The sequence below is a fragment of the Balaenoptera musculus genome, chromosome 19 (assembly GCF_009873245.2).
Source record: "Balaenoptera musculus isolate JJ_BM4_2016_0621 chromosome 19, mBalMus1.pri.v3, whole genome shotgun sequence".
In the NCBI taxonomy this organism is placed as follows: Eukaryota; Metazoa; Chordata; class Mammalia; order Artiodactyla; family Balaenopteridae; genus Balaenoptera; species Balaenoptera musculus.
In genome coordinates, this window is record NC_045803.1 from 5818658 (window position 1) to 5844237 (window position 25580).

The 25580-nt window shown below is 42.4% G+C and overlaps 2 protein-coding genes across 10 annotated transcripts in view; both read right to left on the reverse strand.

The window, feature by feature from the left end:
* Positions 1 to 294: 294 nt before the first annotated feature.
* LOC118885104 (zinc finger protein 350-like) lies at positions 295 to 24767 on the reverse strand. Of its 4 annotated transcripts, none has more exons than XM_036833474.1 (5): positions 24686 to 24767; positions 6000 to 6188; positions 5458 to 5584; positions 5089 to 5181; positions 295 to 2485 (listed from the first exon to the last, which is right to left on the reverse strand). In XM_036833474.1, the coding sequence occupies exons 2-5, from the start codon at positions 6012 to 6014 to the stop codon at positions 1149 to 1151; spliced, it is 1572 nt and encodes a 523-aa protein (XP_036689369.1). In that variant the 5' UTR covers positions 6015 to 6188; positions 24686 to 24767; the 3' UTR covers positions 295 to 1148. The 4 variants fall into 4 exon arrangements, with proteins under 4 accessions (XP_036689369.1, XP_036689371.1, XP_036689368.1 ...); XM_036833476.1 differs by lacking the exon at positions 24686 to 24767 and adding an exon at positions 11233 to 11310 and having other exon boundaries at positions 295 to 2482; XM_036833473.1 differs by lacking the exon at positions 24686 to 24767 and adding an exon at positions 11233 to 11310.
* LOC118885100 (zinc finger protein 615-like) overlaps positions 13916 to 25580 on the reverse strand; it is a 62049-nt gene continuing 50384 nt past the window's right edge. For 4 of the 6 annotated variants that reach the window (XM_036833458.1, XM_036833456.1, XM_036833460.1 and 1 more), the window contains 4 exons: positions 24696 to 24884; positions 23085 to 23211; positions 21172 to 21264; positions 13916 to 16261 (listed from right to left, as the gene is read on the reverse strand). In XM_036833458.1, coding sequence (XP_036689353.1) covers positions 14901 to 16261; positions 21172 to 21264; positions 23085 to 23211; positions 24696 to 24710 — 1596 coding nt within the window. In that variant the 5' untranslated portion in view covers positions 24711 to 24884 and the 3' untranslated portion in view covers positions 13916 to 14900. The remainder of the gene's footprint in view (positions 16262 to 21171; positions 21265 to 23084; positions 23212 to 24695; positions 24885 to 25580) is intronic. The other 2 variants (XM_036833461.1, XM_036833462.1) reach the window with 2 other exon arrangements.

Here is a 25580-nt window from a genome sequence, read left to right on the forward strand (position 1 = left end):
GGCATTAAAAAAAAAAAATAACTTATTTGGGGAATTCCCTGGCGATCCAGTGGTTAGGACTCCACACTTTCACTGCTGAGGGCCCTGGTTCAATCCCTGTTCAGGGAACTAAGATCCCACGAGCCGTGTGACGTGGCCAAATAAATACATAAATAAAAGTAAAAAATAACTTACTTGAAACAACGAGGTCCTACTGTATAGCACAGGGGACTATACTCATTATTCTGTGATAAACCATAATGGAAAAAATATGAAAAAGAATATATATACATACATATAACTGAGTCACTTTGCTGTACAGCAGAAATTAACATTGTACATCAACTATACTTCAATAAAATAAATTTTAAAAAAACTTGTGTTCTGTGGTGCTTAAATACCATTATTAACTCCTTCCCCAATCCCCCAAATGATATGCTCCTTCAACAATAAATAGTCATATTCCCTTGAGCCAATTACTCCAGGTCCATTTCACTTATTATGGATACTTACATCCTCTCACTAAATTAGCTTGAGTGTAGAGATGCCACTTAAAGATAATCCGACTACCTCAATGGTCTCTCCAGGGGACGATGAGCTTTCTCTGTTCTGATCACAGTATCCTCAGCTTTTGGAACAGAACCATATACCAAGGATGTATTTGACAAATACTCTGTGAAAGACCAAATTGACTCAGCCTAAGGCTGTTGTTTCATTAGTCCCTCTGCATAATATAAACTGCTGGAAGTTTAAGGAAGACATCCCAGCTTCAGATTCATCATTCACCTTGGCCTGGGGAAACTGAATTGATATATACACGCCCCATAGCCCACCAATCCAATATTAGCCCTCTTGTGATTTTTCCTCCATAGCAACCTTCCAGAAACAAATTATATGTTTAAAAAATTCACCTCCTTATTTCCTCCACTTAGTTGAACTCAGGCTTCCTTCATTTATTTAATTGACACAACAGAGCAATTGACGTGTGTGTTTGGGTTAACATCAGATTATGCCTCAGTATCAAGGCATATACGTAATTGGATGAGTAGGTCATGTGTTCCCAGTCTCAGCATTTATACAGTTTCTCTCAGTGTATACTTTTCAGCCACCATATGAACTAGAAATTTTCGCTCAACCCTTTTCCTCAGAGAATGTCTTGATTTTTTTCCCTACTGGTTTTCTGTGACATAAAATAAAATATAATTGACCACTGAAGGCACAACCACATTCACTGCATTCATAAGGGTTCTCTCCTGTGCCAACCCTCTGCTGTCTCCTGTGGGTGCACATCTGGCCACAGGCTGTCCCACTATGACTACATTCCTGTTTGCTAGGAGCCCACTGATGTTGACTGATGTCTGAGGGGCCACAGAAGGTACTTGCATTGTCACTGTATTAAGGTTTTTCTCTTGGAGGACAACACTGCTCTGTGAGGACCTGTGACCCTCTGAGGGAGGATTTTCCACCTTGACTGAATGAGTTTTCTGATGTTTATTGAGGACTGACTTCCCTCTGAATGATTTCCCACATTCACTACATCTATAAGGTTTCTCCCCTGTATGGATTCTCTGATGTATAACGAGCTGCGGCTTCTCGATAAAGCCTTTCCCACAATCGCTGCATTCAAAGGGTTTCTCTCCTGTGTGAGTCCTTTGGTGTTTAATGAGACCTGTCTTCTGGGAAAGGGTTTTTCCACATTCCCCACACACAAAGGGAGTCGTTCCTGTGTGAAATCTCTGGTGTGCTGTGAGGCATGTCTTTTGGCTGAAGCCTTTTCCACATTCATTGCATATATAAGGTTTCTCGCCTGTGTGAATCCGCTGATGCACCATAAGATTTCCCTTCTGGATGAAGCCCTTTCCGCATTCGCTGCATATAAATGGTTTCTCCCCGGTATGGGTTTTCTGATGGACACTGAGCCCTGATTTCTTGAGGAAGGCTTTGCCACATTCAGTGCATTCATAAGGTTTCTCTCCTGTATGCGTTCTCTGATGTTCAGTGAGCTTGAACTTTCTGAAGAAGGCTTTCCCACATAGATTACATCGATGGGGCTTCTCTCCTGTATGAAGATTCTGGTGATCAGTGAGCCAAGACTTTTTGATGAAAGCTTTCCCACATTCACCACATACATGAGATTTCTTTATTTTTTGAGTCTTCTGATGCTTGATGAATTGGGACTTAGTGCTGGTGAGTTTTTGGCTTGCGGGGAATTTAATTTCAGTATGAAATTGTTCATTGTCAGCATGGAGACAGGATCTGACTTCTCCAGTAAACTCAGCAGGGCTGTTTATTTCATAGCTCCTGCTCTCGGAAAGTAAAGTTAAATTTGATTTCATACTTTTTCTATGTAAGTCAAACATACCATGATTTTGCCTGAACAGAAAATGAGTTCTCCTCCGATGAACAGAATATTCCAGTGGGTTCTGTTTGTGCCATTGTTCTAGTCTCTTCTCCATGCTTTCATTTTGTAAGTGCTCCAGCAGGTGATCATCAACTTTCCAGACTTCTAGGAAAGAAAAGAAGAATGAAATCCTCCACATTCCAGATTTGGAATAAAGGTGTTTTTTTTTTTTTTTTAAAGGAACAACTCTGATTAACAGCCAATGATGTTAACTGCTTTCCCTATGGAACCTTTTTTTTAAAAATTTATTTATTTATTTATTTATTTATTTATTTTTATGGCTGTGTTGGGTCCTCGTTTCTGTGCTAGGGCTTTCTCTAGTTGCAGCAAGTGGGGGCCACTCTTCATCGCGGTGCGCAGGCCTCTCACCATCGCGGCCTCTCTTGCTGCGGAGCACAGGCTCCAGACGCGCAGGCTCAGCAATTGTGGCTCATGGGCCCAGTTGCTCCGCGGCATGTGGGATCCTCCCAGACCAGGGCTCGAACCCGTGTCCCCTGCATTGGCAGGCAGACTCTCAACCACTGCGCCACCAGGGAAGCCCCAAGGTATTTTTAAAAATACTTTGATGTGAGGTGTCTTTTAGTGATGACCCTATGGTATGAATGTAAATAAAACTCCATGTTTAATGTTCTGTATACATTGGAAAAAAACAGTCATAATGAATAAATACAGATTTGGTTACTTTCTAAATACTGTAAAATACGAGCAATTTCCTGTGAGCAGGAGACCACAGGTTGCAGGGCCACCTCATCCAAATTGGGGAGGGATGGACTCATTCATTCCACAGATCCTTACTGATCACCTCTGTGTACCAGGAACGGTGCTAGTGTTGGGGATTCACAAACATACTGCTCGTGTTCACGGAGCCTATACTGTAGGTGGGTAAAACCACTTTACAGGGCAGAGATAGACACAGGAAAACAGCTGCAGGTTGGGAAACCTGGCGGGAAGGAACGATGGAGAGGAAGAGAGGTGGAGGAAACCAGGGCTCATTTTGGAGGAAGACAGGCCTCCCCATGGATCCATTGTTGTGGTCTGCATGAGGGGAATGAAGAATATGACACAGCAGAAAAAGAAAAGAAAAAACTAGAAGACAAAAAAAAAAAAAGAAAAGAAAAGAAAAGGAAAGGAAAAAAAAAGACAAAGAAAACGACACAACAGAGAACTCCAAGCACATTTAACTTACAATGTGCACCTCAGAGAGATCCATTATGCAACTTCATTCCATCATGGCACTTTTCACCCCCTAGACATATTATTTATTTTAAATTTTGATTAAATTGATGTCTCGTCCTCTTAGAATGAAAGCTCTTGGTCTATTTGTTTTATCAACTGCTGTTACCTTCCAGCTTACACTAGACTATCAAAAAAATAATTCATAGAGGAATGGATCAAGGAAGCAATCACATGTATGAAACAGATTGGGAGGTTTAGGAAAGAAGATGGAAATCTCTGTGTGAACAAGATGATATGTCATGGCGATCACAAAAAGAAGAATTTTTATGTCATGTGACAGGTAACATGGTTACCTGGAACTTTCTTTTTTTGGCTGTGCCACATGGCACATGGGATATTAGCTCCCTGAACAGGGATTGAACCCACGTGCCCTGCACTGGAAGCGTGGAGTCTTAACCATTGGACTGCCAGGCAAGTCCCTACCTGGGACTTAATGTTATCAGAAGATGAGGGGAAAGAAATGAAAGCTTTCAGGAAGTGAATACAATGGTAAGGTCTACAATGAACGAGAAGAAAGTTCAAAATCAGTAAATACACAAAGGAATTAATTCGAAGTAGGCAAGGGTTATGGTCTGGTTGAGGCTGGAACTGAGAATGTAGGATGTTAAAATAACTTTCCTAGTTAAAAATTCTAGATGAACAGCAGACCCCTTTACAGAAAAGAGCTCTGCAGGTGGGGGACATTTGAGGTAATGCCTGAATGGCCAGGATGGAGGATGCACAGGAGTAAGGCAGAACCTAAACCTCTCGGGTTTCCTGGGAGGGAAGATGATCCTGGGTCCTTGCAGTTACTGGGAACTCAGGAGAGCTGCCATTGAGATAAGTTATATAGAACCCAAGTCTGTGGTGGATCACACTGGGGAGAGATCAATTTGGGAGTCTTCTCCAGTGACCCTAAGGAGCTTAGCTTATTATGATGAAGAAAACTTTGAAGGTTAAGAGATCATTGGAGAAAATGGAAAACAAAACCTTTGGAGAACCTCAGAGCGGGAATAAGGCACAGTGAAGACCAGTCTACTTTGGGGCACGGCATCCAAGATGGGGTGGATGTGAGGAAGGAAATCAACATTACCAGTGGAGCAGAAAGGTGCAGTAGCCAGAAGACAGTGAGCAATTCAAAGTTTTATCTTTGGAGAGAGGCCTTGGAAGGTGGAATTTCATAGAAAAGGAGGTGGAAGTGTATGAAGAAGAAGGAAAAGATATGAGAATCCTAGGGAGAAGAAAACTGTGCAAACAAAAATCAAGATGGGGGTAAAATAAAGAAGAAACAGATCCCAGAAAAGACAAGAGTCTTCCCTAAGAAGGGATATATTTTTCTCTAAACTCGTACAAAGAAAAAGAGGTCTGACATCGGGAGAGAGATGCACGGAGGCACTGCTTACCCAGCGTCCAACCCCCTCTCAGCTGTGACTCTTCTCTGACCAACTACAGTGTGATTTCCACGCCTGTCACCTTGCTGGTCTCTCACTCACCTGAATGGGTTCCACAGTGGATTTCATCTTCCATCGTCCATGGTTCTCCTTGATCCAACTTGGAGAGTATGTCTGGCTTGCTGGCTTTATAACCTATTCATGGGAAATGACAACAGATTTAGACCCACTGAATTGGGCTTGGGATCTGTGAAGACAGCAGAGTGTTACATTTGAGGACAAAACAATGTTACAACCTACAAAGTAAAGGCTTTTCTCTCAGGAGAAGGGAGAACATACCCACGTATCTGGGTAAGGGGCTAAGAATCTATTGCTTCAGAGCATCACAGACACTCCAGAGCTTTCAGAAGCTGAGAAAGGAAAGGCCACTGATTGGGGACCCTCTAAGGGACCCAGGGGAGCCGTCCTCACCCACAGACAGCAGGTTGCTATAGTTCTCCAGCATCACGTCCCGGTACAGGTCCTTCTGAGGAGGGGCCAGGAACTGCCACTCCTCCCACGTGAAGTCCACGGCCACATCGTCAAATGTCAGGGTTTCCTGTAATAACAGTGGTGTTTAATGAAATGATGTCCTTTTGATGATACGGAAGAAATGTTAAAAGTTTTTCTGCTCATTTCCACTTTATAGGCTGCATCGAGATATCTAGCAGGGTTTTTATTTTAATAAACCATTGAAGAAGCAAATGTCTAATAAAATATTCTCTAATTGTGTAGTCAGCCACCCATCCATTTATCCAATTAGAAGTTTCTATAATGTGTAGAAGTTAAATCTTCTTGTTAAGCTAGAGACACCACATTCTCATACATATATATGTGTGTATATATATATATGTATGAATGACAGAGAAAAGATACACATATTTATACTTTACAGAATAATGGAAGTGATTTTTCACAGGCCTCTACAAATCCATCAGGGAACAAAGGAAAGAATAAAACAGAACAAAAGTCACCTGGGCCTCGATCATTTTCTTCCGTTTTCTGAAAACAGCTGGCAACAGGGAGGTTCTGTCGCTGTGTCTTCTGGATCTGCTCTAAATTCTGTTCTGTCTTCAATCAAGTGTGTCCCAAGAAATGCTGATACCAAATCCTGTAACTTCTTCCTCCTTCTACTAATTCTTTTGCTCCTGGAGAGTCAGGACCTGTGGGTTGAGGAGAAAATTCAAGCTGAGGGTACATTTCCTCTGGGCCCAGACGCTAACGCTGCTCCTGGGCGCTCACCTTAACCCAATGCCCACAGCACTGCTGAGTGTCCCCAGAAGACTGCTGCCCCAGAAGACTTTATTCCTCTGCCCAAAAAGCCTAAGCTTCTGACAGTGGTGGGGGTATTCCTTTATCCCGTGAAGTTGAAGTGGGGTGACTGTCAGAGGGGATGAGGGAAACGAGATCCATGCCAGCAGCAGACCTCAGGAGCAGGAGAATCTCAGGCCGCTCAGTTATACAAAAGGGACCGTATGGGAGGAGAGGCGCTGGGCACTGCTTTCCTTTAAACCATGTGTGCTCAGGAACCTCCTCAAACGTTTTTATACACCCTGTGAGTACACACACTTCAGTTTGAAGACCAATGTACTGGGCAAACCAGAAGCAATGTCTTGTAAGCAATAATGGTAATATCTTAGGAGGTTTTAAATACATAAAAAACTAAAATACAAAATAATAGTACATAAATTAGAAGGTGGTAAATGAAGTTGAGGTGCTCTAAGATGACTGTGTTGTCAGAGGAAAGTGCAGAAGTACTAATTAACGTAAGAATTTGACAAAGAATAATTACATGTGATGTGTAATCTCTAGTGTCATAATGAACACTAGTAATTTTCTTAAAGTATATAATTTGCGGTGCTACCAGAAGAGGGAAATGTAATAACAAGAAACTCATCCAGAAGAAGGTACGATTCTGACACCAATTCGAATATGTGTGTTTTTTGAACACACCACCAAGCAATGCTACAACACCGGCTGGGTGTCCTACAGTTCAACTCAATTCTGTCGCTATGTACCTGGAGATAATATCATATCCCACCGGTTGAAGGCTCAGTCCTATGAGACGGGCTTCTCCCTCCTACTTCATGTGCAAACACAAGTCCAGGTTGTCACGTGTACTTCTAAGCAACCAGCCACAGATGGTAGGTTCCAATGACCCCCCTCCTTGGGTTGATTAATTTGCTAGAGCAGGGAATTCCCTGGTGGCCCAGTGGTTAGGACTCCGTGGTTCCACTGCAGGGAGCATGGATTTGATCCCTGGTTGGGGAACTAAGATCCCACATGCCGTGCGGCACGGCCTAAAAAACAAACAAAAAAATGAAACACAAAACAAAAACAAAACAAAAATTTTCCAGAACCGTTCACAGAACTCAGAGAAACATTTTAATTATTATATTTATTTATTATAAAAGGATGTAACTCAGGAACAGCCAGATGGAAGAGATGCCTAGGGCAGGGTATGTGTGTAAGGGCAAGGAGTGCCCCCTATAGGAGCGTCACTCTCCCTGCATCTCCACATGTTCTCCAAGCCAGAAGCAATTTCACTCTGAGAATACATCTAAGAAATACATCCCTCCAAAAATATGAGTATATTTGAACCAGCGGACACACTCAGGAATTTCCATAGCACCATTACTCATAATAAACCAAAATGCAAACAACACAAGTTTAATAAATACTAGGAAAAATCAAATATTCAAACAATGGAATGCTGTGGAAAAACTACAGTCTTTGCACAGCTTTCAAGCTAAGAATGACTTTTTTGTTTAAAAATAAAGAAGGATATGTGAGAGAACTGTGGCTTAGAAATCCTAAAATATTTACTGTGTGGATATTTATATAATATATTTGCCTGACCCTTGTTACAGAGGAAAAAAAAAAAAGCACACCTATGTGCAAAAACGTGAATGATTCTCACAAATACTGAGCCTGACATAAAAAATGCATGATGTGGAGAAAACTCTAATCTGAAAAGATACATGCACCCCAATGTTCATAGCAGCACTATTTACAATAGCCAAGATGTGGATGCAACCCAAGTGTCCATCAATAGATGAATGGGGGCTTCCCTGGTGGCGCAGTGGTTGAGAATCTGCCTGCCAATGCAGGGGACACGGGTTCGAGCCCTGGTCCGGGAGGATCCCACATGCCGCGGAGCAACTGGGCCCGTGAGCCACAACTACTGAGCCTGCGCGTCTGGAGCCTGTGCTCCGCAACAAGAGAGGCCGCGATAGTGAGAGGCCCGCGCACCGCGATGAAGAGTGGTCTCCGCCTGCCGCAACTAGAGAAAGCCCTCGCACAGAAACGAAGACCCAACACAGCCATAAATAAATAAATAAATAAATTTAAAAAAAAAAAAAATAGATGAATGGATAAAGAAGATGTGGTATGTATACATACAATGGAATATTACTCAGCCATAAAAAAGAAGGAAATAATGCCATCTGTAGCAACATGGATGGACTTAGAGATTATCATATTAAGTGAAGTAAGTCAGAAAAAGACAACTATCATATGATATCACTTATATGTGGAATCTAAAAAACTGATATAAATGAACTTATTTACAAAACAGAAATAGACTCACAGACATAGAAAACAAACTTATGGTTACCAGAGGGGATGGGGGGTGGGTAGATAAATTAGCAGTTTGGGATGAACATGTACACACTACTGTGTATAAAGTAGACAAACAACAAGGACCTACTGCATAGCACAGGGAATCATACTCAATGTCTTATAATAACCTACAATGGAAAAGAATCTGAAAAAGATTATATATCTGTATAACTGAATCACTTTGCTGTACACCTGAAGCTAACACACACTGTAAATCAACTACACTTCAGTTTTTAAAAATGGTTTAAAAATTGCATGATGTATAATTACATTGAAACGTAGTTGAAAATACCCAAAACTAAATAAACTATAATGATGAGGAATGATTATGTTATAACACCATAAAGAAAAGCCTGAAAGTGCTTGCTAATAGACAAGATGGTATTCACCTTCGGGTGTGAGGATGTAATATAATTGGGAAGAGGTTCACAGAACACCACCGGGGTGCTGGCAATGCTCTGTTTTCGATGTAGGTAATGTCTGTATATATGTACATATTCCTCTTTTTTTTTTTTTTTTTGGCCGTGCTGTGTGGCATGTGAGATCTTAGTTCCATGACCAGGGATTGAACCCTCACCCCCTGCAGTAGAAGTGCAGAGTCTTAACCACTGGACCGCCAGGAAAGTCCCTATATGTATATATTCCTCTTATACTAACTCACTTGTAGAGCTTTTAATTTAACAAAGAAATGGAAAAGCTCAAAAATACTAAAAGCCTGTTGTTAGAAAAGACCAATAATATATAATTATTTAGGGTCAAAAGAGAAAGTGCAAATAAAGGACAGAAGGAATTAATGGGAGGGACTTCCCTGGTGGTCCAGTGGTTAAGACTCTGCACTTCCACTGCAGGGGGCACGGGTTTGATCCCTGGTCGGGGAAATAAGATCCGACATGCTACAGGTGGCCAAAAAAAAAAAAGAAAAGAAAAGAAAAAGAAAAAGGAATTAATGGGAGTTATGACTCAGATAAAATACAGATTTTTTTTTGTCTGAAAGAATACTATGAATACCTTCATGTCATTAAATTTGAAATCCTAGATTTACCCTCCTGAAAACATGTTGACTTCAGACAATATAGCAAGTGAATTTATAAGTAAGCAACAAGACAAAAATGTCCATTACCACCCCACTTTTCAATTTTGTATTGCAGAGTTGAGCCAATGCATTGAAATAAGAATAAGTTAACATTAGGAAATAGGGCAGAAAATTTTCATCAGTATCATTATCAACATGAAAAAAAAGATTCAAGGCATTACTTATTTAAAAGAGAAAATGCTCCCCCAGAAACCCCAAAGCAGATTTTTACATACACAGTTGGCTAGAAATGCCCCATATACCTAAGCTCATTTCTTAGTACTAATTCAATCACTACCAATGGGAACTCGAACCACATGACTGACTAAGACCAACCGGAACTTACTAATAAACTGGGATATAGGTCACCATGCCATAGGGATAGATAATTAAACAAAATGGAGATTCTGTTAGCATAGAACAAAGTGTTCATGTATGTCAGGGAAGCAAGTAACGGTGCCGGTACGATATATCAATATTAGGAGGTGAGTGCAGGTGTTGGCAAACATTTTCTGCAAAGAGAACAGCCACAGATTTTCAAATTTGCAGGCCAAAATGTCTCTGTCACGACTATATTCTGCCTTTGCTGTGCGAAAGCAGCAGAGACGATACAAAACAGATCGAAATTGCTGGTTTAGTCCCTCAGTCTGTAGTCAACTCCTTGATTAAAAGTTAAAAGCCCAGGATAAACAACAAGGCCCTACTGTATAGCACAGGGATGTTCAATATCCTGTGATAAATCATAATGGAAAAGACTATGAAAAAGAATGTACATATATGTATAACTGAATCACTTTGCTGTACAGTAGAAATTAACACAACATTGTAAATCAACTATACTTCAATAAAATAAATTTAAAAAGAAAAACCCCACACACAAAAAAGCTGAAAACCAGATGGTTTCGAACTACTGCCCTGGGCTGTACCGTCTTCCGTCCCAGCAGCCGAAGTTGGAACCTCAACCCAAAAACTACAGCCAGGGGTCCTCGGCGTCCAAAGCCTCAGCCCTCACAAGCCTCTCTGTACCACAGACACTGACTAAACACTTCCTTATTAATCCGAAACCTGGGCCACACACCCTCATATGATGACCGTCCAGCCAGGCCCCAACACCACTGAGCCCCAAATTAAATCCCCAGCCTGAACCCGACATTGCGATCATCGTCAATGCCACTCGTACGCCCTGCAATCTGCAGAACCGCAAGCCCTGACACCTGGAAGAGCAATGATCTCTACAGAATCTGATCGTACTGACTCCCAGGACACCCCCCAACCTAAACCATAGACAAAACCCGCGTCCGGTTCCCTTCAAATACCTCAAAGCAGGTACTCTCCTGCTTCGCGTTAAATACATCCACCTCCGCACTTCTACCCTCCCCCTCTGCCCTCCGGCAAAAATCTCATGGGTCCAGATTGCACCAAGTCCACGCGTCACCCTTGGGCGAAACAAAACCACCACTGTGACAAAAAAAAAAAAAAAAGAAAAAAATCCAGGGACAAAACCACACACTAACCTGATTTCCCCAACCTACAAGGAGCCTAAACGTCGTACTTCTGTGAACTGCTTTGACGTCTAGACCGGTCCGGCTCCGTCTACGGCAGCCGAAGTGGATCTGCGGTGTTTGAGGAAACGAGGACGACCGGATTTCCGGGATTTCCCAGAGAGGCAATATGTCCGCGCCCAGCTCTCCGCGGCCCCAGGGGGCGGCCATGTTGGGACACCTGACGTACAGAAGGCCAAGGGGCGGGTTTGGGTACCAGGAGCCAGGGATGGCGGGGAAGGTGAGAAGACACTGAAATTATCTAATTTCCTGGTACTTCGACTCTTGCAGAAAATAGGTAAATTTTCAGTCTCAAGCTTCGCGAGGCAAAAATGATGCAGGCTAAGTTGCTTTCAGCAGGCTAGGCAGACAAGTAATACGGCCGCGGCGAGTATTATCTACTTTGTATTAAAAAAAAAAAAAAGTTTCCAAACGGACAAGTAGGAGTTGTCGGCATGGCAGCGGAGAACGCACTCGTAGAAAGGGAAAAGATTTACCGTTACCTCCGGTAAACGGACGCCACGGAAAGCTTCTGATCGGAAAATAGTTTGTAGAAAGCTGTTTTTAAGAACAGAAAAAGATTCCCAGTAGCTGGTACAGTACGGGGCTGGTTAGTAACGAGAGAAAAGAGCAGCTGGGGCTAATCTAAGTTGTGATGGGGGGCGGAAGGTGGGGGGGACTTAGGAAAAGGCCACCTAGCAGTGAGGCCATTCAAGGTGTGGAGTCGCCGGGAAAAGAACAACCTGCGGGTGGTGATGGGGACAGTAATCCAAGATTTAGGGCAAAGAATGTCAAAATTAGGTGTGCATCAGGCCATTGTTAAAAATGCAGTCCTGGATTCCAGCCCCAGAGGTTCTAGTTTAGGAGGTGGGGGATTTGGCTGGGAAATTTGCATTAAGTTTCTCAGAGAATCTGAGGCAGGAAGCCTGTCATATACAATCATTAGAAACAGTCCTGGAATGTTCTCTGGTTACCAATATTATGATGGGTGACTCCCCTCAGTACTTCAGTCTTGGCTCAAATTATATCCAGAAAAGCTTGGGGGGAGGGCCTCCCCCATTATTACCAATACATTACTATAAATTACCATTACTAGGCTCTATTTTTCTTTATACGACTTATCACTTGCTGACATAGAATCCATTGACTCCCTCCCTCACTATATTGTAAGGTCCATAAAGGCTGTTCCCTTGCCTGTGTTGTTCACTGATGTATCTTCAGTGTGGAATACAGCGTCTCACACAGTGTTGGTGCTTTAAAGTACGTCTGAAGGAGGGAATTACCCAATAACCCAGCATTTCAGATTGAATTCTGAGACGGCCACAACATGGCAAATTTCCATTTCCTTTCCTATTAACAAGACCCAGCTATTTATAACTTGAATAGTTAGGATAACTACAGGATAGTTAGGAAATTAAGGAAAAGTACTCTGGCTAGTGAGAGGCCAAGAGCCCCACTCCCAGAGGAGGGAGAAAGAATAATGAAAACACATCTCAATTCAGCAGGTAACAGTGCAGCTGGAATTTTTTTAATGGTGGCAGCTCTCAAAAGTGATAGTCCTGTGGACAAAGGTTCTTCTCCACAACATTCTTTAAGAATGTCACCTCGCATCTCCTATTTTCTCCTCCATTCTTAGAGACTAAGATCCCTATCCTTTCTATTCTATGTATTCTGAGGATCCTTTTTCGTTTTTGCTTTGCCCAGTTTATATTGTTATTGGGTCTTTAATCAAATACAATTTGGGGAAGACAGCTGTGTTCTTTAGGACTGCCTTCCAATGGCTCATTCCCTTCAATGACAGAACACTCTGATTAGTCCACTAGCTCATTCATTCACTTTCCAAATCAATAGATAATTGGTTTTTATTTTTCTGTGCTGGGAAATATAAAATCATGTAAACCAGGGCTCTCCAGTATAACTTTCTAGGATGATGGAAATGATGACAGATTTCTCTCAGTATATACTTTTCAGCCACATAGTCAGCTACAAAGTTTTGCTCATTGTCTGTGCTGTCCAATGTGGTACCCACTAGTCACATTGTGACCATCTGAAATGTGGTTTAGTGCAACTGAGGAACAGACTGTTGTTAAAACTTTAACATTTAAATAGCAAAATCAAGGAATTTTTAATCTACTGGGGGGATAAGACTTGGGCATTAAAAAAATAACTTGTATCCTGAAGTGCTTAAAGTCCGTTAAGAGTAGCCCTTGCCGTCCCTCAAAATAATATACAACTTAAACAAGAAATTATCATAACCCCTTGAACCAATACTCCATATCTGCTATGGACTGAATGTTTATGCCTCCCAAAATTCATATTTGGAGGCCTAATCCAAAATATGATGGTATTCAAAGGGGAAATGTGGGGGGGTGGGAGGGATAAATCAGGAGCTTGGGATGAACATACACACACTACTATAAATAAGATAGATAACCAACAAGGACGTATTGTATAGCCCAGGGAACTCTACTCAATATTCTGTGACAACCTATAGGAGAAAAGAATCTAAAAAAGAATGAATATATGTATATGTATAAGTGAATCACTTTGCTGTACACCTGAAACTAACACAGCATTGTAAATCAACTATACTCCAATAAAATTAAAATATTAAAAACAAAAACCAAAATATGATGGTATTAAGAAGTGGGGCCTTTGAGAGGTGACTGGTTCAAGAGGGTGGAGCCCTCATGACTGGATTAGTGCCTTTATAAAAGACATCCCAGACAGCTCCTTTGCCCTTTCCCCTGTGTGAGGATACAGTGGGATGACTGTCTTCTATGAACCAGGAACCCTCGTTAGATACCGAATCTGCTGGCACCTTAATCTGGGACTTTGTAGCTTCCAGAACTGTGAGAAATGAATTTCTGTTTTTATAAGCTACCCAGGCTATGGTATTCTCTTATAGTAACCAGAAGGGACTAAGAAAATGTCTATTTCACCTTGTGTACATATTTACATCCTCTTACTAGATTACCTGGTGTGTAAAGGTACCACTTAAAGATAATCCAGTTACCTCAAATCTCTCTCCAGGAGACCATGGGCTTTTTCTGGTTTGGTCACCACTGTATCCTCAGCTTCTAGAACAGGACCCAGTAAAAAGGAAGTATTTGACAAATACTCAGTAAATGAACAAAATGACTCAATCTGAGACTCAATCAAACTGGCTCAACTAAGTCCATTTGCATAATGTAAATTTCTCAGAGTTTAAGATAGACATCCCAGTTTTCAATTAATCCTTCACCTTGGCCTTCCAGAAACTGAATTGATATATATACGCCCAGTATCTCACCAATCCAATATTAGCCCTGTTGTGGTTTTTCGTTCATAGCAACCTTCCACATACAAATTATATGTTTAAAAACTTCACCTACTTATTTTCTCCACTTAGTTGAACTCAGGCTTCCTTCATTCGTTCGACTGACACAACAGAGCAATTGATGTGTATGTGTTTGGGTTAACATCAGATTATGCCTCTGTATCAATGCATGTATCTAATTGGATGAGTACACCATGCGTTCCCAGTCTCAGCATTTACACAATTTCTCTCAGTATATACTTTTTCAGCCACCACATAAGCTAGAAATTTTTGCTCAATAATTTATATCTTTTTCACATAGTATGTCTCTGAGTTTTTTTTCCTACTGATTTTCTGTGACATAAAATAAGATGTAATTGACCACTGAAGGCACAACTACATTCAATGCATTCATAAAGGTTCTCTCCTGTGCAAAACCTCTGTTATCTCCTGCGGGTGCACATCTGGCCACAGGTTGTCCCACTATGACTACATTCCTATTTGCTAGGAGTTCACTTATGTTTACTGATGTCTGAGGAGCCACTGAAGGCACCTGCATAGTCACTGAATTTACAGGGGTTTTCTCCTGCATAGCATCACTAATCTGTGAGGAGCTGTGACTCTCTGAGGGATGATTTTCCACCTTGGCTGAATCTCCACGTTTCTCTCTTGTGTGTATTCTCTTATGTTTAACAAGGCAAGACATGTAGGCAAAAGCTTTCCCACACTCATTGCAGATATAGGGTCTCTCTCCTGTATGAGTTCTTTGATGCACAATGAGCTTTTGCTTTGTAGTGAAGGCTTTCCCACATTCACTGCATTCAAAGGGTTTCTCTCCTGTGTGAATTCTTTGATGTTTAATGAGACCTGACTTCTGGGAACAGGATTTTCCACATTCATTGCACACAAAAGGAGTCTTTCCTGTATGAAATCTCTGATGTGCAATGAGGCAAGTCTTCTGGATGAAGCCTTTTCCACATTCATTGCATATGTAAGGTTTCTCACCTGTGTGAATTCGCTGATGTACAATGAGATTTCCCTTCTGGATGAAGCCTTTCCCACAGTCACTGCATATATACGGTTTCTCTCCGGTATGGGTTTTCTGATGTATATTGAGCCGTGATTTCTTGAGGAAGGCTTTGCCGCATTCAGTGCATTTATAAGGTTTCTCTCCTGTATGCGTTCTCTGATGTTCAGTGAGCATGAACTTTCTAGAGAATGCTTTCCCACACAGGTTACATCGATGGGGCTTCTCTCCTGTATGAATTATCTGGTGATCAGTGAGCCAAGACTTTTTGATGAAAGCTTTCCCACATTCACCACATACATGAGGCTTCTCTATTTTGGGAGTTTTCTGATGCTTGTTGAATTGGGACTTAGAGCTGATGGGTTTTTGGCTTTTGGGGAATTTAATTTCAGTATGAAATTGTTCACTGTCAGCATGGAGACAGGACTTCCCATCACCAGTAAACTCAGCAGGGCTCTTTATTTCATAGCTCCTGCTCTGGGGAAGTAAAGTTAAATCTGATTTCATACTTTTTCCATGTAAGTCAAACATATCATGATTTTGCCTGAACAGAAAATGAGTTCTGCTGTGATGAACAAAATATTCCAGTGGGTTCTGTTCGTGCCATTGTTCTAGTCTCTTCTCCATGCTCTCATTTTGTAAGTGCTCCAGCAGGTGACCATCAACTTTCCAGATTTCTAGGAAAGAGAAGAACAATGAATTTCTTAAAAATACCTTGATGCGGGGCTTCCCTGGTGGCGCAGTGGTTAAGAATCCTCCTGCCAATGCAGGGGACACAGGTTCGATTCCTGGTCTGGGAAGATCCCACATGCTGCGGAGCAGCTAAGCCCGTGCACCACAACTACCAAGCCTGCGCTCTGGAGCCTGCGAGCCACAACTACTGAGCCCACGGGCCACAAATGCTGAAGCCTGTGCACCTATAGCCCATGCTCTGCAGCAAGAGAAGACACTGCAATAAGGAGCCCTCACACTGCAATGAAGAGTAGCCCCCACTAGCTGCAACTAGAGAAAGCCCACGTGCAGCAACGAAGACCCAACACAGCCAAAATAAATTAATTAATTAAAAAAAAATACCTTGACGTGAGGAGTCTTTTTAGTGATGTTCCTATTATGTAAGTGTAAATAAAATTCTATGTTTAATGTTCCCTGCACATTGGAACAAACAATACAAACCAACCAAAAGGTAAAAGTAGTTAGTGTAAAACACAGGGTTGGATAATTCAAAATGAATAAATATAGATTTGAATACTTTCTAAATACTAGCCTTGCAAAACATGGAGAGACTGTAAAATACAAGCAATTTCCTGTGAGCAGGAGACCACAGGTTGCAGGGCCACCTCATCCAAATTGGGGAGGGATGGACTAATTCATTCCACAGATCCTTACTGATCACCTCTGTGTACCAGGAACGGTGCTAGTGTTGGGGATTCACAAACATACTCCTCGTGTTCACGGAGCCTATACTGTAGGTGGGTAAAACCACTTTACAGGGCAGAGACAGACACAAGGAAAACAGCTGCAGGTTGGAAAACCTGGCGGGAAGGAGCAATGGAGAGGGAGAGAGGTGGAGGAAACCAGGGCTCATTTTGGAGGGAGACAGGCCTCCCCATGGATCCATTGTTGTGGTCTGCATGAGGGGAATGAAGAATATGACACAGCGCAGAACTCCAAGCACATCTAACTTACAATCTCCAAAACAGAACTGGTTTCCCAGGCCAGGTCTCCTCCACCTGTCACCTCCAGCACAGTCACTGCCAACTCCACTCTTCTACTTCACCATGACAAAACTCCTCAGCATTTGTTTCTCTCGCTCACACACAATATCCAGCACAATGATCAATCCCGCCTGCCCTCCTTTACAGATACACCCAGAATGGGACCGGCACCCACTCCTTCCACCCTCACGAAGCCAATCACTCTCTCTCGCACCACAGCAGTAGCCTCCTACCTGGTTTTCCTGTCCCTCCCCTGCCAGTGCCTATGTTCTACACATTAGCCAAACGGAAACTTTTAGCACCAATTATATCACATCAAGCCTCCTTTACTCAAAACTCCCTAATCTTTTCTCATCTCATTACGAATAAAATCAAGGTCTTGACATAGACAACAAACCATGGTTACCAAAAGGGAAAGGTGGGGGGAAGGGATAAATTAGGAATTTGGGAGTAACATATACACACTACGACATATAAAATAGGCAAACAACAAGGACCTACTGTACAGCACAGGGAACTATAGTCAAAATTTTGTAATAACCTATAAAGGAAAAGAATCTGAAAAAGAATATAGATCGACAGACAGATAGCTGAATTGCTTTGCTGTACACCTGAAACTAACAAAACATTGTAAATCAACTATACTCCAATAAAAAATAAATTAATTTGTTAAAAAATCAAGGTCTTGATATGTCCTTGAAAGGCCCTTACGTGACCTGCTCCCCAACCCCCAGCCTCTACCCCACTGACCCTATGTCTCCAGTCATGCTCTCTATGTTCCATCCAAACAGGCTGCCGAAAGTTCTTCAGTCACGCTCTTGCTTCAAGCCTTTGAACTTTCCAGGTTTATTTTGGAACACTCCTCACCCAGGGAACCTACTTGCATCCCTCATCGACCTGCTCAACTCACCTTAACAAACAAGATTTTAGGGAGGGATGGATTGGGAGTCTGGGATTAGCAGATGCAAACTATTACATATAGAATGGATAAACCACAAGGTCCTACCGTATAGCACAGGGAACTATATTCAATATCCTGTGATAGGGACTTCCTTGGTGGCTCAGTGGTTAAGAATCCGCCTGCCAATGCAGGGGACACGGGTTCGAGCCCTGGTCCGGAAAGACCCCACATGCCGCGGAGCAACTAAGCCCCTGAGCCACAACTACTGAGCCTGCGCTCTAGAGCCCGCGAGCCACAACTACTTAAGCCTGCGTGCCTAGAGCCCGAGCTCCGCAAAAAGAGAAGCCACTGCAATGAGAAGCCCGCACACCGCAACGAAGAGTAGCCCCTGCTCGCCGCAATAGAGAAAGCCCGAGCACAGCAACCAAGACCCAACACAGCCAAAAATAAAAATTTAAATTTAAAAATTAAATAAATTAATTTAAAAAAAGAAATTAATACAAATCAACCATACTTCAGTTAAAAAAAAAAATCAAGACTTCTTATTCCTGAAGCACAGGGCCAAGTCCAAGCACTCATGATGTAGTCATGCTGCTTTACGTCCCCGAAAGTAATTTTGACCCCAAAACCTTACCATCAACCTTCATCCATTTTTTCCGCTCGGCCCATATTTATTTAAATGTCAACTCTCATTTGCCCTCTATAAGCAGCATATCCAGAATCCAACCAACACTCACCCCTCCACCCATGCTGCAGCCAACCATTCTCCCTGTCACCATGTTTTTTGCAATAGCCTCCTACAAAGCTTTCCTGCTTGCCCCCTGCCCACTATGGTCTGCTTTCTACACAGAAGCCAAAGGGATTCCTTGAAAAATGTAAATTATTTCATGTCATTCCAGTACTCAAGAACTCCTCGTGTTTTCTCATCTTATTAGGAGTAAAATCTCGATTCCTTGAAATTGAGTACATGACCAACCTTATCCCCCCCGACCCCACCCCGCCCGCCCCCACTGCTACTGCCTCTTCGGTTTATTCGCATCACGTCCTGAAAGCACACTCTGCTCTGTCCACACGGGCTCCTTAATGTCTCTTAAACTCATTCGTGGCGTGGTCTTTTAAGTTTGCTAGCCGCTCTACTTGGAAAACTCCTAACCCGGCAGCCTACTAACTTCCCGCACTTCTTGGCTCAGAGGCACCTTATCTGAGAGGTGTTCCCTGCCTAAAAGAGGAGCTCCAGCACCTACTCTTCCATAATGCTGACTAAAGTTTTATCACAGCACTTTTCACCCCCTAGGTATATTATTTGTTTATTGTTATCAATTCCTTAACTCCTTTCTCATAGACTAAAAACTCGTGATCATTTGTATACTTTTTTCCACTGTTCTTACCTTCCAGCATTAACTAGGCTATCAGAAAATACAGAGGAATGAAAAAAAGAAAGAAAAAAGATTTTGAAAAATAGAGGAATGAATCAAAGAAGCAATCACATGTATGGAACACATTGGGGAGAATTTAGGAAAGAAGATGGAAATCTATCTCTTTCTGAGCAAGATGATATCATATCATGGAGATAATAGAAAGAAGAATTTTAACTGCCAGGTAATGTGGTTAGTGGAGACTAAATGTCATCAGGATCCAGTGGGAAGAAAAATGAAAATTTTAGGGAAATGAAGACAATAGTAAAGTCTACAATCAACGAGAAGAAAGTTCAAAATCAGTAAATACACAAAGGAATTAATAATTCAAAGTAGGCAAGAGTTATGATTGGGTTGAGGCTGGAACTGAGAACACAGGATGTTAAAATAACATTTCTAGTTAAAAATTCATCATGAACAGCAGACCCCTTAACAGAAGAGAGCTCTGCAGATGGGGAACATGTGAGGTAACGCCTGAATGGCCAGGATGGAGGATGCACAGGAGTAAGGGAGAATCTAAACCTCTAGGGTTTCCTGGGAGGGAAGATGATCCTAGGTCCTTGCAGTTACTGGAAACTCAGGAAAGCTGCCATTGAGATGAGTAAATTATATAGAAGCCAAGTCTGTGGTGGAGCACACTGGGGAGAGATCAATTTGGGAGTCTTCTCCAGGGAACCGAAGGAGTTTATTAGCTTGTTAGAATGAAGAAAACTTGGAAGGTTAGGAGATCATTGAGTAAAATGGAAAAAAAAACCTTTGGAGAACCTCAGAGCGGGGACAAGGCACAGTGAAGACCAGTTTATTTTGGGGCTTGGCATCCAAGATGGGGTGGATGTGAGGAAGGAAATCAACATTACCAGTGGGGCAGAAAGGTGCAGTAACCAGAAGACAGTGAGGAATTCAAGGTTTTCTCTTTGGAGAGAGGCCTTAGAAGGTGGAATTTCATAGAAAAGGAGGTGGAAGTGTATGAAGAAGAAGGAAAAGATATGAGAATCCAGGGACTTCCCTGGTGGTGCATTGGTTAAGAATCCGCCTGCCAATGCAGGGGACACGGGTTCGAGCCCTGGTCCAAGAAGATCCCACATGCCACGGAGCAACTAAGACCGTGTGCCACAACTACTGAGCCTGTGCTCTAGAGCCCACGAACCACAACTACTGAGTCCGCATGCCACAACTACTGAAGCCCACGTGCCTAGAGCCCGTGCTCCACAACAAGAGAAGCCACTGAAATGAGAAGCCCATGCACTGCAATGAAGAGTAGCCCCCGCTCGCCGCAACTAGAGAAACCCTGCATGCAGCAATGAAGATCAAGTCCAGCCAAAAAATAAATAAATAAATAAATTTATTAAAAAAAAAAAAAAAGATATGAGAATCCTAGGAAAAAGAAAACTATGCAAACAAAAATCAAGATGGCAATAAAATAAAGAAGAAACAAATCCCAGAAAAGATAGAGTCTTCCCTAAGAAGGGATACATTTTTCTCTAAATTCCTACAAAGAAAAAGAGGTCCGGCACCGGGATTTCCACAGCCAGTCGCCTTGCTGGTCTCTCACTCACCTGAACGGGTTTGACAGTGGATTTCATCTTCCATCGTCCATGGTTCTCCTTGACCCAACTTGGACAGTACATTTGGTTTGCTGGCTTGAAAACCTATTCATGGAAAATGATACAAGATTTAGACCCAGTGAATGGGGCGTGGGGTCCGTGAAAACCGCAGAATCCTACCTCTGAGGACAATACAGTTTTCACATTTTGAAGGAAAAATACACCCCTCTGTGAGTCTCCTCTCCTGTCAATACTTCTACTTCACTTCTGACACCAGATATGTGGGTATTCCACACATCAAGGAATTCTGCGACACCAACTGACACTGACGGGGTGTCCTCCGATTTAATTCAATTCTGACACGATGTACCTGGTGATAGGGTCAGATAATACAGGTTAGTGGTACACTCCCATAAGACTTCAGCTCCGCTCCTGCATTTCTGGCACCGACTGTAAATTCAGGCTGTTTCCTGAGCTTCTGATCAACCATGAATAGATCAGAGGTTCCCATGACTCCCTTTCTCGGGTTCGATTAATTCACTAGAGCAGCAGACAGAACTCAAGAAGACAGTTTACTTACTAGGTCACCAGTTTATTATAAAAGGATACACAGGGAGCTCAGCTCGGTGCTCTGTGATGACCTAGATGTGGCGGGGGAGAGGGGGAGGGAGAGGGGGAGGGAGGTCCAAGAGGGAGGGCATATAGGTATACATAGTGCTGATTCACTTCATTATACAGCAGAAACTAACACAACATTGTAAAGCAATTCTACTCCAATAAAAAAATAAATAAAAATTTAAAAATTAAAAATAAATCAATAAAAAAATAAAAGGATACAACTCAGGAACAGCCAGATAGAAGAGAATACAGTACAAGGCATGTGGGAAAGGCCACAGAGGTTCCATGCTCTCTCTGGGGGTACCCCTCCCCTGGCACCGCCAAGTGGCCACCAATCAGAAAGCTCTCCGAACCTGTCCCTGTGGGGTTTCATGGAGGCTTCACTATATAGCCATGACAGATTAAATCATGAGGCTTTGAAATACTTCCAGACATTGCCAAATGTCCCCTGGGAACCAAATTGGCCCCAGTTGAGAACCACTGACCTAATGGGGGAGAGAGCTGGAAAATGGTAAATGCATAGAAAATGGGTGTGACATGAAACCCTCACAGTTGCTGCTTAATTTTTAATGATAAATGACCGATTGTTTAGTAGAAACTCTTTATATGTTGTAGCAGATATGGAAATTATTAATTATTGGAGTTAAAATGGTACAAGCTGTGGTCATTGTGTTAATCATTTTTAAAGCATTGTTGTTTGCAGTATGCATATACAGGTATGCAGAGAAGAATCAAACTCCTCTGCCCAAGGACTTATTAAACTATGTTCTAATTGTCAAAAAAAAAAAAAAATCATCGGGCTTTGGTGATTATGATTTAATCTCCAGCCCCTTTCTTCTCCCCAGAGGTGGGGTGAAGGTGGGATGAAAGTTGCAACCCTCTAAATCATGGGTGGTGAGCTCGGCAACCAGCCCCCAATCTTAGGTTATCGAGTGGCTTTCCAAAAATTACCTCATTAACATAAACTCAGATGCGGTGGTAAGGGTCCCTTATATGAATAACACCCATTTCTCATTTACCCTCTTATAACTTAGGAAATTCCATGGATTTTAGGCGCTCTGTGCCAGAACTGGGGATGAAGACCAAATATATATATTCTTAATATAAATCACAGCATTATACACAGCTACAAAATAAAGGCGTTTCTCTCAAGAGAAAGGAGAATATACCCACTTCTCTTGGGCCAGAGACGGGACTGAGAATCTACTGCTAAAGAGCATCACAGACAATCCAAAGCTTTCAGAAGCTGAGAAAGGAAACCCCACTGACTGGGGACCCTCTCAGGGACCCAGGAGAGCCGTCCTCACCCACAGACAGAAGGTTGCTATAGTTCTCCAGCATCACATCCCGATACAGGTCCTTCTGAGGAGGGGCCAGGAGCTGCCACTCCTCCCACGTGAAGTCCACGGCCACATCGTCAAATGTCAGGGTTTCCTGTAATAACAGTGGTGTTTAATGAACTGATCTCTTTTTGATGATATGGAAGAAATGTTAAAGTTTGTCTTCTCATTTCCACTTTATAGGCTAGATCTGTATATCTAGGGGGTTGTTTGTTTTTAAGACACATGGAAGAAGCAAAAGCCTAATAAAATACTAGGATCCAACTAACTGTAATTGTGTAGTCAGTCATCCATCCATTTATCATTAGCCGTTTCTTTTTTTTTTTTTTTTGGCTGCATCGCGTGGCTTGCGGGATCTTAGTTCCCCGACCAGGGATCGAACCTGTGCCCCCTACAGTGGAAGAACAGAGTCTTAACCACTGGACAGCCAGTGAAGTCCCTCATAGACGTTTCTATATTATGTAGAAGTTAAATCTTCTTGTTAACCTAGAACACCACATTCATACATACATACATGTATGTGTGTATATATATATATGTATGGGACAAACATATATGCCAGTGGAATCGGGATGACTGTGTCTTTACAGCCAGTCAATCAGAATCTTCTGGGAAGTGACTCAAGATGCCAGAATTATAAGAAACTAAATGTTTAATAAGCATGTTTAAAGTGTATGAAGAAGAAACTTATTTTTTGATAACTGTACTTTGTTATGATTTCAGCCTTTAAATATATTCTTAAGTCAGTTGTGTAATGAACAAAAATAAATGCAATATATTTATTTTGCCAGGAAATAAATTGCCAGGAATTCCCTGGCAGTCCAGTAGTTAGGACTCCACACTTCCACTGCAGGCGGTACCAGTTCCAACCCTGGTCAGGGAACTAAGATCTGCAAGCCATGTGGTGTGGGAAAAAAAAGAAAGAAAAGAAAAGAAAACGGTAGATTAAGAATTCGGATTTGGGGACTTCCCTGGTGGCACAGTGGTTAAGAATCCGCCTGTCAATGCAGGGGACACAGGTTTGAGGCCTGGTCCGGGAAGATCCCACATGCTGCAGAGCAGCTAAGCCCATGTGCCACAACTACTGAGCCTGCACTCTAGAGCTCGCGAGCCACAACTACTGAGCCCGTGTGCCACAACTACGGAAGCCCGTGCACCTAGAGCCCGTGCTCCGCAACAAGAGAAGCCACCACAATGAGAAGCTCACACACCACAATGAAGAGTAGCCCCCGCTCGCCGCAACTAGAGAAAGCCCGCGTGCAGCGATGAAGACCCAACACAGCCAAAAATAAATAAATTAATTAATTAATTAAAAAGAAAGAATTCGGATTCGAACATGGAAATCAAGAGTCAGACATACTGCAAAGCCTGAGAAAACAGTCCCCATAGAACTGCTCTTGCTTCAGACACCGGCTGCAATTTCTGGCGTCCCCAGGATCACCCTCACTTCAGAAGCAGGCTACAAAGACACCCAGGGTCCCCAAGACACCCTTAGATGCAATCATTAGCTAGAATGACTCAGACAACTAACAAACCCATTCGGGAACAAAGGAAAGAATAAAACAAACCAGAAGTCACCTGGGCCTGGATCATTTTCTTCTGTTTTCTGAAAACAGCTGGCAACAAGGAGGCTCTGTCGCTGTGTCTTCTGGATCTGCTCTAAATTCTGTTCTGCCTTTAATCAAGCATGTCCTCAGTAATGCTGATACGAAATCCTGTAACTTCTTCCTCCTTCTACTGATTCTTTTGCTCCTGGGGAGTCAGGACCTGTGGGTTGAGGAGAAAATTCAAGCTGAGGGTACATTTCCTCTGGGCCCAGATGCTAATGCTGCTCCTGGGCGCTCGCCTTAACCCAATGCCCACAGCACTGCTGAGTGTCCCCAGAAGACTGCTGCCCCAGAAGACTTTATTCCTCTGCCCAAAAAGCCTAAGCTTCTGACAGTGGTGGGAGTATTCCTTTATTCCGTGAAGTTGAAGTGGGGCGACTGTCAGAGGGGATGAGGGAAACGAGATCCATCCCAGCAGCAGGCCTCAGGAGCAGGAGAATCTCAGGCCGCTCAATTATACAAAACAGACCATATTGGAGGAGAGGCGCTGGGCACTGCTTTCCTTTAAACCGTGTGCGCTCAGGAACCTCCTCAAACGTTTTTATACACCCTGTGAGTACACACACTTCAGTTTGAAAACCAACGTACTGGGCAAACCAGAAGCATTCTCTTATTAAGCAATGATGATAATACCTTAGGTGGTTTAAGATAACATTTTTTAAAAGTACACAATATTGTAAATAAATTGGAAACTGGTAAATAAAGTTGAGATGCTTAAGACCCCTGTCAGAGAAGAGTGTAAAAGTACTAATCAATGTAAACATTTGACAAAGAAAGCTTCCATGCTGTATGTAATTTCTAGTGTCATGGTGAAAACTAACAATTGTCTCAAAGTACATAATTTCCATCCTAATGG

Coding starts and splice junctions, on each gene's coding strand:
- LOC118885104 (XM_036833474.1), bottom strand. Junction 5,182..5,457: donor TAGCAACCTGCTGTCTGTGG/GTGAGGACGGCT, acceptor TCCCATGAATAG/GTTATAAAGCCAGCAAGCCA. Junction 2,486..5,088: donor CCACTGTGGAACCCATTCAG/GTGAGTGAGAGA, acceptor TTTCTTTCCTAG/AAGTCTGGAAAGTTGATGAT.